At 39.7% G+C, this 19,143-nt stretch overlaps 1 protein-coding gene across 1 annotated transcript; it reads right to left on the reverse strand.

The window, feature by feature from the left end:
• Positions 1-887: 887 nt before the first annotated feature.
• ABI1 (abl-interactor 1) lies at positions 888-16,017 on the reverse strand (the record flags this gene model as incomplete). Its single annotated transcript, XM_010076081.1, has 7 exons — positions 888-1,771; positions 3,397-3,582; positions 7,636-7,722; positions 10,606-10,782; positions 12,422-12,502; positions 13,681-13,781; positions 15,877-16,017. Coding segments are annotated over 7 exons (949 nt in total), but the record flags the coding sequence as incomplete, so codon positions are not given.
• Positions 16,018-19,143: the final 3,126 nt, after the last annotated feature.

The following is a 19,143-nucleotide window of genomic DNA, read 5'->3' on the forward strand; positions in this document are numbered from 1 at the left end:
TGCTTTTCTGGCTGTTAAACTACAGAAGTACCTGGAATTGTATACACAGAAATTGGTTTATTCTAAAAGACTATATATAGACTTCAATTTGTTATGAATTGGAAAACTTCTCATTTATGTATATAATGAAATACTGGTATCTGATTGGTTGCTACTTGCTAGCAGTTAACAAGATGCAGAATTTGAGATTGGTACAGTTAAGAAAATGAAAGGCTCAGTATTTCTAACTCACACTAAAACTGAATGATTCAACAGCCAGTCTAAGCTTCAACTCCGTCACCTTCCCTCCATCACTCATTTATTGAGTATATTTGGTACCCTCCCAGAAGTGTGCTTTGAAGTCCCAGACGCATTCCTCTTACAGTAATTATCCAGTAGCACCACATTCCTTTTCAGGTTAGTTAAGCCACAGAATCTGTAGAACAGGGAAGTATATCATCTCTAACTGCCCATTATCCCTTAACACAGGGGCTAAGTGCATGGCTCTGTCCTGTAAAACGAATCCACATCCTGTCATGTTTGTTCGCCCTTTATTATATCTTGAGGACAGCCTGCTGCCTCTGCTCAGCGGGGCACATCACCAAGCCTAATACATTTCCACTGAGAAATGTCAGTTACAGGTGGTGTCCAACTTACTGCATCTAGATAACCAGATTCAGTCACGAATCCTTCCTAAAATTAATTTTGGAAGAAAAGAACTTTTAAGAGTTGGTATAAATGTGTAGTTCAGGTTTCATATCTAATTTATTGTCCCTCTGTCAGTGATAAAGTCACATTACAAACATTTGCTTTTTAGTACATTGCCTGGGATAACACAGCCATGATTTTGCTACGTTAGCATTCCAAATTTCTTTGCCAAGCCAACCAACAAAGTAATGGACAAGACCTTTGGTTCACTTATATATTTATGAATGGAAAAAGTCATAATGTAAATTTACTCATTAAAAAAAACTTGGGTACAAATTACACGTACATAAGACCACCCATTTTTTGATTCACATGGACACCTTAGACCCAAACAACTCATTGTAATCGACTTCAGTGAGAATACTCCAGGTAAAGATTACAACAATTGGAAGCATCTTGGATTTTTAAAAAAGTATATTTCAATACGTAAGTTTGTATGCATGCTTTAAACAAATATAGTTCAAGAATGAGCAAAGAGTCTAAACAAAAAGTAATATGACCAGCACTAACATTAAACTTCTCATCCAGATTTTAATATGTTAGTCTAACGTAGTGTTAGTTACCATGCTGTACTGAAAAATGTAATGGCACAATCTGAATCATGGTTCATTAAATATTATACCCTACTTCCCCAGAATATTTAGGCTGGTCATAAAATTAACAATGCATAAGTAAATAAGTATAACCAGTTATAGACAGCTGCTTGTTTTACAAATTGCCATCAGGTAGGACATACTGTCTCCAGAGAGAGATGGACATTCAATCATACCATTAAAACAGTATGGCCTGAAGAAATGGGCACATTTTTTTGAAAGTATATTAAGACAATTCTGTTAGCTTTTAGTTACCCCTTGTAAATAATCATGGTATGACTGAATACAAGACCCAACTTTGAAAAGCAAAGGATTTTAATCAGCATAGTGCATGATTGATTCAACATAATTCCCAGGAAACAAGCCAGTTACTCGATTGCAAACTCCTTCATACCAGCCGTCGTCATTCTTCTTTATCACATAAATGATTGCACCCTCCATAAACGACAGCTCATCGTCTTTGTCCTTTGTATAGTCATATATAGCAACAACTGTGGATTGAACAGGGACAAATTTAGCATTTTATTAATAGGACCAATATTAACATTTTTTGAAGTACAATTATTTTTTAAAAGACTAGTTTGCTATCCTGGAATTTTCCATAATGAATTCACATGCTTTCCCTGTTGAACATTAAGTCCAGAAAATGAAATTTCACTTTTCTTGCAACATTAGCTACCAGTAAGAAGTGGGTGGTGACTACACTGAACACTCAGTTAAACTACTGGCAGAGGGGTACAGTTGACTGGGACGCAGTAAAGCAGAGCATATGGACACTTAAAAGCTGAATTGTGCAATAAGTGGCTCCATGTAATTTCTGGTCACGTTACCTCAACAGCACATACATCTCAGTATAGGGATCTCTTGATTAGAGAAAGCCTTAAAAAAAAAATAACCTGTAGAAATGGTCCAAGAGAAAAAAACATCTACACTATGGCCCCTGCAGCTATACAGTACGTATTTCAGCATGTGATCTTGTAAACATAGCTGCTGAAAGCCACTGTACAGAAATTGATGGTCTTTGCTACACAGCTTTGATGGGATGGTAAGTTTTGGCATTGCTTTTCAAGGAGCTGCAAGTATAAAAGTTACTGTGGGAAAAAGCAGAAGCGAATTTACAGCAACATCAGCTATTTTTCAGTACCTGCTTGGTGAAGAAATTACTCTTACCAACCTTCAACTCATTGTGTGCTAATTACAAAGCAGAGATCTCCCTAAGGAAAGTAAATGTCACCACCAATAACCCTGGAATTAAAAACTACCACTATGAATACACAAAGTTTGGACATCACAGCCTTACCCATCAAAACAGTTAACATGGATTTATGCAATTGATCAGTTTTATGAATTCCAATAACTTATTATTTTACATATATATACTCTCAGAAATAGGATGTCTTAATGCCTAGCAAATAATGTACATGCCGCACACAGTCCAGCTAGGACTGAAGATGGAACATAGCGGTTCTCCCAAGACAGGTACCACAGGTACCCCACCCGTTTCATACGCACTACAGCACCAGCCAGATCATGAGAAAATTTGCAACGTTGCTGTTGACAAAATGGTCATTGTCAGAACACAGACAACTCTCCAGGCAGGAAACCAGCATCAAAATGAGTCATGGGAAGAGACATTTACTATATGAGTTCATACCTAAGTCTGCTGATCTAGAGTCCAAGGAAGCCTCACTGCATTTTTATAGCTGAAAGTCTAGCAATCCACTCTAGCTATCTAGTTTGACAGGATAAATAGAGCTGGGACTTTCTGGCCTTTTTGCAACACTATTTCTAGGTGATTGCTTAGCAATCCTGAGGCAGCTACAGACACAGTCCAGCAGCTCAGCAAAGATGAACACCATCTGATTTACATCTGCTTCTCATAACAAAGGATTTTTTTTATTCTAGAATGCTTGAAGGTATTTTATAACCCTTCCAAAGGATTATATTTTATCACATTAGGTGTAGCCACAGACAAACTAAGAAAAGAATGCTTTGGGTTCTACCTTAGCAGGCACAATGATTGTTTTCATCAGACCCAAGCTAAGTCCTTCATTCCCCTCAGATACCATTAATCCTCTGATACCGCAGTAACACAGAGTTGCAACGCGTCTCTTACCTTTCTCTATATAGTTTTTCGGTGCCCAAGCAGGATCTCCATCTGCATAGGGATCACTGTACTGCACAACAGCTGCCTCCTCATCCTCATAATCCACGGGAGGTGGGGGGGGTGGAGGAGGAGAGTCATCGAACATTGGCATCTCATCGGGAGGCGGTGGGGGGGGAGGAGTCGGGCTATCAGCAACTAGAAACGTTTGGAGATTATTTTTTTTCTTAAATCAAAACAGTGTGGAGATGCAAACAAACCTGAGGCTGCACACTGTAAATAGAAGGGGTGGGGGGACAACACACATAGCATGCACTGTAACACCATGCACTGATTAGAAACAGAGCCTTTGTGTTAACAGCTACAACATACAACTACATTTGTTATTAGTGGTCAAATCTATGTATAAATGCTACTAAAGTCAAAGCACATGCTGCAGGGCATAAGCTGAACACCAGCAGAGAAGAAAGCTTCCTGTTCCAACGTCCATGCGCTATGGGGCTAGCTGCAGTGGTTAGCTATGGGAGGACTCCGAGTGGCACCCTCTGAGCCAGACAGCAACAGGCCTCTGGACTGGACCAGCAGCTTGATTATTTTTTAACAAATCCTTTGTCTATAACAACCACTTTAATTTATTTATGAACACTGCTTCCTTGGATTCCTTCTCCCTCAGAAGGAGCATTAACGGGACAAAAAAGATCTGGTGTGGATGATAAAAAAGGTAAGAGACTAGCGTTTAAGATTTAACCAGGTAAGAGAAAGCAAGTAATCCTGCAGAAGAAAAGCTTTGTACTGATCCTTATCTTGCAGACTAGCTTGTGTGTGTGCACATATCCAGGATTCAATTAATAAATGGAAAACTACAACAGGCAGCTGTTGCTCTTGGGGAAAAAGTGCTCAAGGAATTAAGTGTATAATCCAAAATGTCAAATCCCTGCCCTGAGATTCTCCAAAATCAGCACAATTACAAGTTGCTTTGGGAAAGGGAAAAAGGGGAAGGCATTATGATACAAATCACTCTTAAAAATCAGTTCATCAAATTAGTTTTCAGTAATGTTTGCAGCAGCTGGCAGCAAAGGAGAGAGGAGCACACTCAGATGCAAGACATCAGGTCACTTATCCTATTCCTAGACCTAACTGTGGTCTACTGCACATGGACCTAAGTGTAAGCACCATGAAGCCAGAAGTTACTGAAAGGAAGCTACTGCCACTAAACTCAACTTTGTTATATAGCAATTCAGATTTAATTATTATTATATAGCAATTCAGATTAATTACAAGAGATTTGGGAGCCTGCACATTGAAAACACAGGCTAAGAACCACTCTCCTAGAAAGAGTTTGACTGGAAGGAGCCATCAGGCTGGGCATGTGCTCCAGAACATGTAGCTCCAGCACACTACACTAATTTTGAGGAGGAAACCAAGCTGCAGGGCAAGGAAAGAACAACAGTGAAGCTTCAGCTACTGCTAGTTACAGTGGCACTGGACATTAGAAACAGGGTTTCTGTTTGCTTTAATGCTCTTCATTTTACCTGGCCACTGCTCCAGTGGTGATTAACCTTTCCTCTTCATCCACATGCTTCTGACAAGGGGCTCAAGCACAGCTCCCATGTCCTAGCTGGGTCAGACTGCCTACATTGGTATAGGGCAAGACAAATCTGCTGTGAGGGGGCAGAAGCTAGCAGGAGCTGCTGGGACAGAGATGTCACTTGGAGACTAACAAAGTCTTTGGCTGAGTGAAAGCTACGTCTTGCCCATGTTACTGAATAGCATTCACACGGACGTTTCATTAATCCACCACAGACACATGACAACACTGTTTGTGAATGGATTGGTTTTGTGCAGTAGTTTTGGCACATCTTTCACAAAATATATTTCTCCCCTTAATTTCTGTCTGCAGCCAGGAAAATACACCAGTTTTGAAACTACAATATTTTGAGATCTTGAGAAATCCTTACCATAAGAAATGCAAAAAGTTGTATTTATTCAACAATGAAGTTGCTTATTTTAAAAGAAGAGGGCAGGAAATGCAGGTGTGAAAGCGCCAACACATACCCTAACTGAGATGCAGTGCAGAAACTGCATGCTTTATGGGAAACATGTAAAACAATTCAACTTCACATTTAAACAAGGGGAGAAAATGGAACAGAAAATTAGACAAGTGCCACCCCATGGAAATATCCCTCCGCCTCTTGGATTTTAACCTAGACTTTTCCTGGTTCTGAACTTACAACAGACAGACACTAGAATAGCATTACTTTTCCTAGGGGAGGAAAATAAAGCACACAGAAAACCACACTAAATGAGAAAGGGTAACGGGGCCAGTAATGGGGCCACTGCATCTTCTCTTGTATATATTCACAACCCTGTTCTTTAAATGGGGACCAGCAGACTCCTTTTGATGAAAGGACTGGGTGTGACATTAGAGCAATTTACATCCAATCAGCTGTCCCTGGGCACTGGACACACTGGAAAACCTCCCTCAAGGAGATACCCATAGTTTGGGCACAGGGCGCAGGAAAAAAGAATAGGCGTTGCATAGTTTCTAAGCCCTCTGTCCTTGTCCTCTGAAAGAAGTCCACAGAGCAGAGGATGTTGCTTTCCAAAGCCATGTATCTTTAAGGAAAAGACAAGCCTACCCACATGTCTCCCTAACTCCACTCCACTGACTGTAGACTTCTTGCAGAAAATGAGGCAGATGAAAGTCTCGCACACAATGCCAAAATTCAACAACAGCCTCTACAGCCAGTTTTGCTGAGTGTATGCGCAGCCTGCCACACGCACCCCTGCCTCCAAAATGAGGCAGCAGCAGCTCAAAGCCATACTCGTCATATAACTTTCAAACCCAAGGGACTGTTAAAAGAAAGAAAATAAAAAGAACAATTCCTAAGACCAGATTTCAAGCTTCAGCTATTTTTGCTGCAATCTCATTCACAAGTCAGCTTGCATTTTGCTGTTGCACACACGAATGAGTTTGTCCCTTTCACCTCCGCTCTCCCAAGGGCTGTGTTATCTCCAGGAGGACAATACTTGGAACATTTCAGAAGCAGGTGTCAATTTTCTCAAGTTTATCTGCAAGTGAAGACATTCTGTAACCTCTGTTTTCAGTAGGTTTACCTGCACACTTTGATTGTTGGAAAGGTTCGTCAAGACAATTTTGTGGCACACTATTCTACATCAATATGATTCTTAGGATTTAACCAGCACAACACCAAAATACCCTCTGAAAACCAGAGAGATGCTTCCTATCTCCAGGAGAATGCTCAGAACATGACCACTTAAAAGCTCTGCTGGGAAGCTGAACAACAGCACTAGTCAGATCTGGGGGCCCCTAAATGTATGCTGGAGCTATATAGTTTCTATGTAGTAACAGCCCCTGAGATCCTAGCAAACTTCACTATGGCTCCCAAACACTTGAAAAACATTTTATACTTCCTTCATATCCTATCTACATTGCATTCATTCTGTTGTTTACAGAACTGCAACATACTCTTACAGCAAAGATGTCCCGAGATCAGAAACATGGCTTTATACCTGCACTAGCATTTGGGACAGTAACACTCACCTGAAATGAATCGAGCAGTAATGGTAAAAGCAAAGTTACCAGTATACAACACCTTGCAGCACAGATCATAGCCAGGGAGCATCTCTCTTGCAAACCTAACAAGCAGAGCTATGCTGCAAGAAGCTCAGCAGGGAAATCTGGCTAGAGAACACAAAGAAATGGAGAATGAAAGGCTGCTGAGAGGAGAAGTACCTTACAAGCTCCTTTGCAATGGCATTAGATCATGAGACTGCACATTTTCAACTGACTGTACAGCTTCCTGAAAACTACTACGGTATCAGAATCCATGGTTACATAGTACATATTCTGACAGTCTACATAAGCATTTCTCATAAAAACTAATCAATTATCCTAGTGAAAAAGCCTCGGGGCAGGATGATTCAACATGAAAATAATATTTTTAATTAAGATACATTTCTATATTCACACCAAGCATATGCTACATATTTCACACTGTAATTCTATAATAAATTTGCAGTTCAAAACTTAAATGGGTCAGTAAAAACCATGCACATGTTATAAAATATTGAAGAGTGTGCCCTTCAGCTCCAATAGCATATTGACACTAGAATGCAAGATGGTATTAGCTTCCGGAAAAGGAAACAAAATAGAGTCTGACTTGCCAGCCATGCATGCTAGAAGAAAGTAGGCTCTACCCTTTAACAGCTCAGCTTGTCCAAACTTACTGTTTTCCTGCACCCTGGCCACGAAGCCTGTGAGAGGTATCTGTGGAGTCAACTGAGGCATAGGGGGAGGGGGTGGAGCAATAGAAACTGGTAGCAACACACACACCATATTGGGAAAGTCAAACAGACAAAGGAAAAAAAAAAAAAGGAAACAAACAAAAGCAGCCGTCAGTAACGAGGACCACAAAACAAAGTACGTAAAGAACAACAAAAACACACACAGAAGAACCTTCTTCAAGCTTGTGCTTCCAACAAGGCTGAATTCGTGGTTAGCCAATCGAGGATCAAAAAGCAAAGCGTGTCCCTGTGTTTAGCTGAACAAAAAGCCGAGCGCAGGCTGGGCATCTGGAAGCTCACAGGGTGTGCATGTGAAGGGACTTGCTCCACTTCACTTGGAGACCACACAAAACTGAGCTTTTCGTCTTGCTGCCAAATAAGGATTACTTATATGTAGTAGTTCTCTTTCAAAAGTATGCTACTAGAAGTAGACATGATGTTTCACAGGATTCTGGACTACTCTAAAATAAGAGTAGAGCGCTACATCAAGTGCAGCAAAGCAGCGCTAACACAGAGTAAAGGCAACTACTTCACAAGGGAAACAATGCTCCAGCATCAATACTTAATTCATAATCAATAACAATTAATCAATACTTAATTCATACAGAGAACACTTCCCATAATTTTGTTCTGCTGGGGCAAGGGGCAGGGGATTGGCTTACTATAATTTTCTTTTACATAGAAAAAAGGACCTTGCTGCTTGTTGGTAGGAAAACCAGATGGGTTCAGAGCAGAATGGAACTTTATTTTAAATAATTAAGTCGTCTGTGGTTAGAAGGCACTCAGCAGCCTAAGAGGCTGGCAAAGGTTCCAACAGCTACAACTGGCTACACTAGTGCACAGAGCTCCCCAGGAAGCACTTGCAAGCTTGTCTTCTCTGAAGTACGAACCCATTTGTTGAGTAATGAGATATGAGACACGTGGCACCAGCCTCAGAGATGCTGGGCTGACAGCTGAGATGTTCAACTCTTCCCTCTACAGTTAGGAAAGAGGCATGGTAGCAGTAGGGCATGCTGTTCAAAGGATGATCTCTGGCAGGACATTTCCCCATGAAGTGGAGGGAAAGAAAAAAGAGAAAGGAAAACCCAACAAAATATCAACTCATTTGTTTATACCGTGCCCCTGCACAGTGGAATTTCTCTAGTATTGAAACAGAGAAATTCCTGTGAAGGTAGGAATTCAGCAAGATAATCCAGTTGGAACCAAATTTGAAAGAGGTTCTGTATTTCCAAGTAAGCAACAGTTTTAAATAAAGCCATAATTAAGATTAATGCTTAATGAATAAAAATGGAGCACTTAGTTCATTACAAAACCAACAGTCAAATAAACTATATGGGAGAAATGATCAATAAAAGAGGGAGAACAAATGGGTTTCTCACAAAATTGAAGCAAACATCTAAGAAAAAAACAGAGTATTTGTTAGCATGAAAAGCAAAACCTTAAGGAAACATGGGACCTGGATTTAATGTCAAGACAGTAGCATTAAAAAAATTAAAAAATCACCAGTTACAGAAACAGAGGAAAACAGTTTAAAGTAGAAAAACACACCCATCAAAATACTGTTTAAAAATGCTGACAATCAGTATTTTGAAAACACCAGAGAGGCTAGATTAAGGAACAGCACCTGCATTTGAGCAAAAAAATTGCTTTGGATAAATGTAAGCATTCAGAAACAGTGGTGTGCACAGCATTTAAGACAACTGAACTATTTCCAGAAGTAAAGCCCTGTTTAATCAACAGAACACAACTGTTCAAACTGGAAGGAGTTTCTGGTGTTATGGTGAATTCATTTGGGGCAACACAAGCGTGGAGGAAAATTAAGGGCCAGTAAGGGTGGGAGAGGGTGGGAGGAAAATCAGGATTGGAAGAAAAAAAATATATAGGTACTGTGTGTCTACACAAAAATGCTTTCTGATAAACATAATACTTCTAAACCACTGAGAAAACTCTTCACCTCAGTGTCTCAAATATTTTATATGCATTCTTTCCTTAAGAGTATGTCCATAACAGTGATATCCAAAGTGATCTTCAGCCCAAACATAAACATTTCTTTTAAAGAAATATCACTCTGAAGTTTAAAGAGTTGGCACACTGAAGAACACCACCAGAAACCACCAGAGGACTAATCACTCCTCTGGGTGTATTTGGTCAAAATTTATGAAAACAGCAAGGAAGAAGCTTTATGATAGAAACAGCTTTCTGCCAACACTCAAGTAGATCCTTACTTTGCAGATCTTTCTGCAGTGAACCTCGTTTGCCCTGTTGGGGAGGTAGACAGGACGCTGCTGACTAAAACCTGCTCACTTGCCCATGGCATCCATCCCTTCCCTCATTCTTCTCCATCTATACTACTACTAGTGTGGAAGCACAGAGGAAGAGTCTGCTAAAAAGAGAGGGACTGAGCTCTTCTTTAACAGTCAAAACTAAAAACAAAGGAGAAACTTGGAACCAGGAAAGGATTTAGGAAAGAGACAGACAGGGAGGAACTGTGTGATGGAAAGAGTTTGTTACATGAGCACTATGCTCTGACAGTAGTCTTGCCACTATAGCCCAGTAGTAGAGGGACTGTACTACAACCATATTAGGTCTCCTGAAAAAAAATCTGGTTTTAGTTTATATTCTCCAAGCACACCTGAAATGCTAAGTATAAGGTGCCTATAATTAGATAGGCAACCATAATAATTTCTTGTCATGAGTAACACCAAACAAGTCAGAGGGGAAAACCGTATAACTGCATATAGTGCAATCACTGTACAACTTCAATATATGATTTTTCTTATTTGTTTTTCCTTCTTTTTAGGAAAGAAAGCAGTAATCTGATTGATGCTCTTCATACATGAATTAAAACGCCATGCATGCTTTTACAATCATTTTGCTCAAAACAGTTTGTGATTTCAGAGCTCAGAAGCTTACTTGAATTTTGAGAATAAAGAGGCCCGCCATTAACATGAGGTTGAGCAGAAAATGGGGCAGTCACAGAAGGATTCCGTCTGTATCCACCAGAAGATGCTGAAGAAGTGGTAGAGTTGTGTCGCGAGATTTGCCTGGTCATTGTGCCATACTGGGAACCAGGAGCTGAACCCGGAGCAGCTGAAAAGCATTAGCCAAAGGAACCAAGGAAAAGACTTAAGCAGAGCATTACTTTGGATAGAAGGCAGAAAATAGAAAAAAGCCCAGAACATGGGAAATACTTGATTACAAGTCTCCAATAATTTAAGGCCAGTAACAGGAGATTAACAAGAAACAAACATCCCTGTTATAATCAATAATGAGAAAAAAACATACAGGACATAAACCAACACTCATATAAAGGGCATTTGAGAAACGCTGAGAACAACTTGGAGAGACTGGATTGGACTGGAAAATTGCATCAGCTTCCAATTCCTAAGCATATCTCAATTATTCTACATGCAAGACCCTTTATTAAAAAGCACACAGAAAAAAAATCCACATTCTGCTCAAAGCAAATATTTTTCATTGTGAACCAGAACTTGTCTCCAATTTAATATAAAAAGATGCTCTAACAAAACAGTAAAACAAATGTGATGAACTTCAGACACCTGGCACATTTATCGATCATATTTGCTAGTTGTGCTTTCATATGTGTTTTGCAGTAACAAATCAGAATCACCAGTTGTCGCTCACAGAAAGACATGTGTCTCATTCTTCAGGATGAACACCATTTTTACCTTCCACATGCTTGCTGCACAAAATTCAAGGTTAATAAAACAACTTAAGTTCTCTTTTGGATTAAGCTCAGACAGACAGAGAAAAGAATCACACTCTGCAAACTAATGAATCTCACACATTGAGGTCACATGAATCAATGCAATTTTTAAATACAGAAATTGTTTTGCAATAAAATGTTTTGTACTTTTATATACATATGTATGTATCTTACATAAATATATAAAAAAATATACAAAAACACACACACATATACACACAAACAGTGTGCAATCAGAAGTTTGCAGTCCTGTAATATTATCCAGTCACTTTCGCTTAACACTTCAGTAAGGGAAAGTGCAAAGGGTTAAGTGGGCCAAAGCCTCCAAAGATAGTTTCATAACACAATCAATGAATTTTGTCATCAGCCTGTCATAGGAAAGGGTGGGGTACGTCTTCCTGCCCATTTTGAAAAGTACTACTTTTAGATCCCATCCTAACAGCTATATGCAATGCTTGAAGCAATTTTTTAAGCACTGTTCATATCCTCAAGACTTCCAGCTTGCCACCTGCCTGCAGCATTACAGAATCAAACCCAAGCCACTGTGGCAGACACTTCTGCTTTTCAGTCACCTTATGCCCACAGGATAGAGTATGTACATCACCCTACACATCAGCTACCATTTTTAAGCCAGAGTGCAACTGTTGTGGCTTAGTTTCAGCTACAGGAGTGATACAGCAGAATACCAATATTCAAGCTGATTTTGAATTCTTATAGATCAGATTAATTTGACCTTAGCTTTATTGGGAACAGAGATTTGAAGCAACTGCCAGCCTTTTCCCTATACTTTGCTCATTTACCTTCAGAGGCTTTAACCACAGGAAATTAGTGGAGATTAGATTTGTTGAAAAACAAACAAAAAAATTCCAGAATTGATTTTTATACTGAAATCATGTAGACCTCACTACAGAAGAAAAAGACCCTCACTAAGTCCATTAGGAAGAGGAGATTATTGATTATGCAGCATGACTGCAATCACTTCAGCATTGACACAAATCTCACCTATCAGACTGCCCATCGGGAGAGGTGGTGGCAGTGGTGGTGCTGGCGGGGCTCCAGGAGGAGGAGGAACAGAAATGTGTGCTAATAAAATAGTTTATATTCCCAATTAGGCCATATATTTTAAAAAAACACAAGTAAAGAAATCACGGGCACTTGATAGGCTTCCCAAATAAACACAGAAAGTCAGCTTCAGTCAACTGATACAAACTCAGGCCCTGATCCTATACAGGTTCCTGTACCTGCAGATCTTTACTCCCATTGATTTTTATGGGATGCCAGACGATAGTTGAGATTTCATGCCTATCTGTACCACCGCAGGATCAGAAACATCTGGGAAAGGAAAGCCTATATGTGTGTAAGAAAGTGAAGACTTGTCATCCAAGGAACAGAGATTTAAGAGGTGCAATAACAAAACTACATTACACCGGAACTTCACTGTTCTCTTGTACAGATTAGCTTTATGTGCTTACAAAATACACAGACAGTAAGCAAATGACTGAGTTGGTTTATTACCAACATAATAATCCTGCCTTATAATAAAGAAGGATCCTACACATTCTCACCATTCATCATTCTTAAAGACAAGGGAGCGTATGCTTGCGATGCTGAGAGATCCTGCACAGTTCTCTTTTGTTGCTGTGCTCTCTTATATACACTAGTTCTCCTGCCTCTCTCAATGATCTCCATCATAGCTTGGCAACTTCAGACTGTAATTGGAGCATAAGCTACATTGGTGGATAAGCTTGAATTTTATTACTAGCAGTGCTTCTATAGGTCATCTTCTGTTTTATTTGAAGTAAAGACTTTAATTAAAAAAAGAACATGTACATACATCATTGTCAGATGGTAAAGTTAGCAGGCTATTTCACAAGAAAACATTTCCCATCAAACATGCACATAGTTGCTACTGCTTCTCAGGGCATCCAGAAATGCCAAATTGTAGAAAGGCTTTTAAAAATACACTTAAGCTTTCAAAGGATAAATCTCTCTCCTTCTATCCCCTCCCCTCCCAATTATCTTGTAAAAACATGGACCAACAACAGTATTTTAACCATCCGCTATTCTGTAAGTGATTGCGCTGCAAGTACTTTTGATAAAGAATTAGAACTTTAGATGTCCCTCAGGACTCATAAAAGATTTCCTGACTAGGACTGTGCTTCAGGACAGTTTCTACCCCATTGTATTCACTCAAAATCCCTCTGCAAACACAAGCAACTGACATCGCAGCCTTAAGTTAACATGGGAAGAGTCCCACATACCTGGTCCAATGGTTGGCGGTGAAGGTGTAGGCACGGCAATGGGAATGCCAATACTGCTGCTTCCACTATTCTCTCGACTGCCGCTTCCTCCACTACTACCGCTATAAAAGAAAAACACAAGTCTTAGCACAGCATTTCCTACAAACGCCTATCAAGTCACACTTCTTGTGCAAGCTCTGCTAGCCTAACTCAATTACTGACTGTTGAAAAATCCCCTATAAAATGCCTCTGTCGCTACATACAATTGCATACAGGTAATCAAGTCTGGATGCATTACACTCCTAATAAATGGAATTAGCTAAGCTGATAAACATCACTATGCATAAAATGTTTAATTAAATGCTTTAAAGAATAAGAAGGTAAGCAACCATACCAGTTCTAGGCAACGGAGCACCAAGTGCAGGAATAGTTCAGGAGCCTTGTAATAACTGAAAATAATAAGCTGGGGCTGGAACAGTTCATGCCTAAGCTATAAATATTTAATAATATTAATGCTGTCAGCTGAAGGAATATTTCCTCTACTCAGAACAGAAGTTTAGACTGAGAACTTTTTATCTGAGAACAGCCATAATAAACCAGTTGGGGTGTGATCACAATTTGTCTAAGTGCCATTATACGAGATACAAATTAGAGGCTAGCAATACAGATTGTTACAAAATATACTTCTAGTGAACTACTGGATAACATTTCTACGCATGCTTTTGGAGACCGTAATACTTCTTTTCATTAGGGGAGCTGAAAAAGAATCGAGATTCAGGTGGAATCTGTCCTTATTCTTATCCAAGAGCACTCCTTAGGCCAAAACTTGAATTTATATGGATTAAATGGATAATACAAAGGGAACTAAGTAGTCAAGATGTTTTGAAGCCAAAACACCACTTTAATCCATCCATGCCAATTAAAGAGTACTCAGTAATGTTACAGCTTATTTACCATTGCCCCTGCCCCCGTAGCTAAAAAAACAGTGCTGTTAAGAGTCAAGCACAAATCATTCACATATAACTTAAGAAAACTACACTGTTACAAAAAAGAAAATCAGTGATCTGAAATGGAAGCCAAGATAATTCCTTCAGAATTAGTGTTCTGTCTGCCAAAGACCTTGATCTTGTCACCATGGTTGCAACTGAATTTCTAACTGCAGTCTACATAAAAGATCTTGTGAGACAAGAGTAGGGAGCATTCACAGTAGCCAGCTAAACAGATTAACAAGATCTTCATCGCAACCAGATTTAGAAGTTATTTAATCTGACAGTATTTTATGATCAACTGTGTCCAAAATACTTTCTCAGTCTTTGTTAGTGACTTACTGTGTTCAACTGCCTACTGGGAGTTGAAAAATATTAAGAAAGAAGCTCTCTAAAAAATAAGTTAATATCTTACTTCTAACTACACTGAATTCTTTCACCTGTTTTTCTCCCTACAGCTTGAAGCCTAAAATAAAAATCAATTTGATAAAACTGAACTCACTCAAGAGGCTCAGAAAAAGATCTAGCCTTACAATTCAAGAAAAAAAAAATACATTTAAAAAACCCCCAAAATACACTCTGAACACCCTTCTCACCTAAAAGGCAGGCTACTCATACAAAGCCCTTAAGCACATGAAAACAACTGGCTGATGCTACTAACCTGCTCTGTGAATAGATTTTATTTTCTACTTCAATCATAGTAGCACTGATTACGAGCATTAAGTTTTAGCCCAAAGCAATCAGCTCTTTCAGACTATCTTCATCACAGTATTTCTAATCAACAGAAATTTCCCTTTGCAATTAGTGGACTTGAAAACAGAAAAAAAGGCTAAGTCTGTTATAGGCTAAGGTTAATAGTGCAGCTTTAAAACCATTAGGACCCATCCCTACCCTACCCTGCAACTACATAAACTTTGAAGTTTTGCTTATTCTTGGAAAACAAATACCAAGGAACAAAACAGATTATATAAAACGAGGCCTGTGATTATGGAAGTAATCTAGATACAATGAGGCTAGATACAATGAGGCTTCTATAGAAGAGTATGAAGACACTTCAGTGTGTTAGAGAAGTCAACAATACAGTGAAGTTCTGTTAATCAGAGTGGCAGAGTAACTCACCTTTTGCCTTTCAACAAAAAGCCAACAGACAAAAAGCTTCAAAGCTTTTCTGGGACTTTAGTAAGCAACAGCATGCCAGGCAGGAAAGAGCTACAGTGAGAAAATGCTCTACCTGTGTGTTCTTGGTCGCTGATTCAAGGAAGCTGTCCTTCCTGGACTGTGCTGACTGCCCAGTCTGGCAGGACTGGTCATGTAATCATTGGGGACTGTTGGCGGTTTGACTGGCTCCAGGGTTTTGTAAGGAGTATTTCGTCTGGTCAAGGAAAAAACGATTTGAAGACAGAAAGATAAAAGATGAGAAGATCAAAAAGATAAATGAATGAAGTAGTGAAGCAGTGACCCGCATTATGGTATATTAAACAAATTCCACCTATCGGGGTAGACAGGTCACATTCAACTCTCTAAAGTGCTCTTATGTAGATACTACATAACATACAATAGTTACATCCACATAATATTCTCGGGTTACCTTTCAGTACACTGCACATGACAAATGCTTTCTCTGTACCAACTTCCTCTTTCCCCCCTTTCCCTCCCCCCCAAATGCTTTCCAAAAGCATTCTTGGCTAATGATATTCAACTCATTGAAACAGGAGTAAGGCTGAAAGATTCACAGAAGAAGTTACATTTGCAATCACCAGTGCTCTTCCTAGTAGCATTGTTTCACACAGTAATCAAGCAGTCTCATATCACTTAAGCAAATCTTAAAAGTGCCTCACAGATGAGCTCCATTGTCTCCATTTTGCAGCCCAGGAACGTGAAGCCCAGACAATTCCAAGGTGACCTAGCAGACTGCATCAAGTCAGAAATGTAACTCGGATCTTTCAAGATCTATTTACCAGACCCATTACTGCCTTAAGAACAGTGCACTTATTGGACTGAATGGCAGAGCTCTTCAGTCCTCACCAGTAACTAAGAGATCCCTTGCAAGACATGGAATTTGGCAATGCACCACCTAAGCAAAACCAAAAATACTAAACTACTGGCATTTAATCACTTGTTTAATTACTGGTTATAACCAAGTTGGTAAGTTATATGGCTTCCTGGTATTTTAAAAAACTTACTTCCTTTTTACTATATGGAACACAGCAGTACTAAATTCTAACTATAATATTTTATTATTAAAACCTCTCAAAGAAGAAAGTAGAAATACCGTAACTGTTTGCATGCACTATAGTTTTTGTAATAGTTTATCTATTTTTTTTGTATAGTTTATCTATATAAAGAACTCCAGATGATTTTAATATGCAGACTGCCACCACCTATAGATCTGTTAAAAGAGATCAGTCACAGGAAAAATAAAAAAACTTTTAATTCCAGTTGTAAGAGATAGCTCTGAACACCGGTAAATAAAATGATAAGCAGGGAAGATTTTAAATGTGCTTCCAACAGCAATAACCTTGAAAACTAATGTTTTGAAGTATTCTACCTTAGAACGCACTGGCAATAGGAACTACTACTCACCTCTGTAGTACTATTTTGCCTATACAATTAAAAATATTGTTAAAAACAAACCCCCACTATATCCTCAGGTTTACCCATGCCTCAGTTTCTCCTTTCTCTTTCTCAGCTTCATTAAAGAACTCAAACTCCTAAGCACCAGAAAAGTCAAAAGCAATTTCTTTCCATCACTCAAGACCAATCCTTCCCTTCACTCTTCTACCAGCCTTACACAGAGGAAAACTCTCTTTCCTGACACTGCCCAGCACTCTCCACCTCACCGTCCCACAGTGCCTCAGTGCGGTGCAGGTGCCCATTGCCACCAGGGAGAGCTACAGGGAGTCCTAGGCCTGCCCCAGGACCCTCAAGGCACGACTGCAACTACTCCCTCCGTCCAGATCCAACAGTTCACTCTTCTGCTGTGGTACTTCCAACCTGAGCATCCAAGCTTTTCCACAGTCTCTCCCTGCTTCCCGTAGTCCCTTTCCCTTTCCAGTGCACACAATATCTGTGCGGGACTCCCTCCCCATCATATTCCTTTAGACAGTCCTGCCTCGGAGGGACAAGTTGCACAATAGCAGCAGCACGTACTTAAAAGTATGTGCAACATAAAAAAATCTTACACACCAAGCTTGTTCTGATTTTACACGCTTATCTCTTTTTTCTGGATCAAAGGGAGAGGAGCAGTATCCTTGTGGTTTCTGTCAATTTTTTTCTGCATATATTAGGGAAACAGTCATGCCTATGATATTTCATGCTTTGGCAGAACACGGCTGCTCAAGACAAGAGCTGTACTTCCTGAACAAGAAGGGCAGATAGAAATCTCTGTTATGAACCCACATAATTCCTCCCCCTCAGCCAACTGCTGTATCTTGTCAAGCTCATCTGGAAATGACATTCAGCTGATTAATCCTTATCAGGCATCGGCTAAGGCAACCAAACAGCTCTGGCTTGTTCAGGGGGGAGCATTAGAAAGAGGCAGCTCACCAGTACATTAACGCTGCTGTTTCACAAGCAAATGTCCAAGAGGACATGAAAGTGCTACCCCGCTTCCCAGTGCTGATAAACAACTCTTTCTCAGCTGGGATAAGAGAGACAATTGGAATACTGATTGCATGCCCTTGAGCAATGGGAATTTTCACAAAACATGCTGAGGAAACCTCTAGGGTAATTTCTCTGCAAAATGCACAACAAACTCTGCCATCACGAAGCAGCAAAGCATCACATCAGGATTAAAAATCACTAAGTCTTCAACAAAAGGAGTTGCTGCTTCTAATTTTCCTTGATCATTGCTCCTGATCCCCATCCTGTTCCATCTCATTATTCCTCATTTTTCCAGCTCCCTGTATCTCCCAGACAACATACTTGAAGCCAACACAATCATGCCAGCCAGCTTTACAGTGCCTCAGTCCCCCACAGCATAAAGGAAAGACTGAGAGTGACAAATAGGTAGAAGGTCTTGTTTAGGATGCCTTTTGGAAGATGCAGCACAGTTGGACAGACAAAACCATATGGCACGTGCTCTGAGCTGTTTTGGTCTCTAGCAACAACTACTTGCTGGCACACCAAGATAAGCAGATTTCACTCCCCACAGGTCCACAGCAGCAAGATAGATGCTACAGCAGGGAACTGGTCACGGGGGAACTCAGGAATAGCAAAATCCTTCCTCATTTAAGTATAAAAATAAAAATGCACAAGTCTGCAAGAATCAATGTTGCCAATGTGTTCACAATGCCATGAATTTTGGTTAGATAATGCAACAAATACAGAATCAACAGCCATTTCATACCTCTTAAAATACTGAGAAATGAGTAGACAAAAACTTCAACAATTAAGTCTTTCCCCCACTGAAGTTAAAACCTTATTGATATTCTTTTGTGTCCCTAAGGATTTCTCCTTAAAAAAAAATCAGGAATAAAAATACCCTCCTCATTTACCC

The sequence above is a fragment of the Pterocles gutturalis genome, unplaced genomic scaffold (assembly GCF_000699245.1).
Source record: "Pterocles gutturalis isolate BGI_N339 unplaced genomic scaffold, ASM69924v1 scaffold11533, whole genome shotgun sequence".
Classification (NCBI taxonomy): Eukaryota; Metazoa; Chordata; class Aves; order Pterocliformes; family Pteroclidae; genus Pterocles; species Pterocles gutturalis.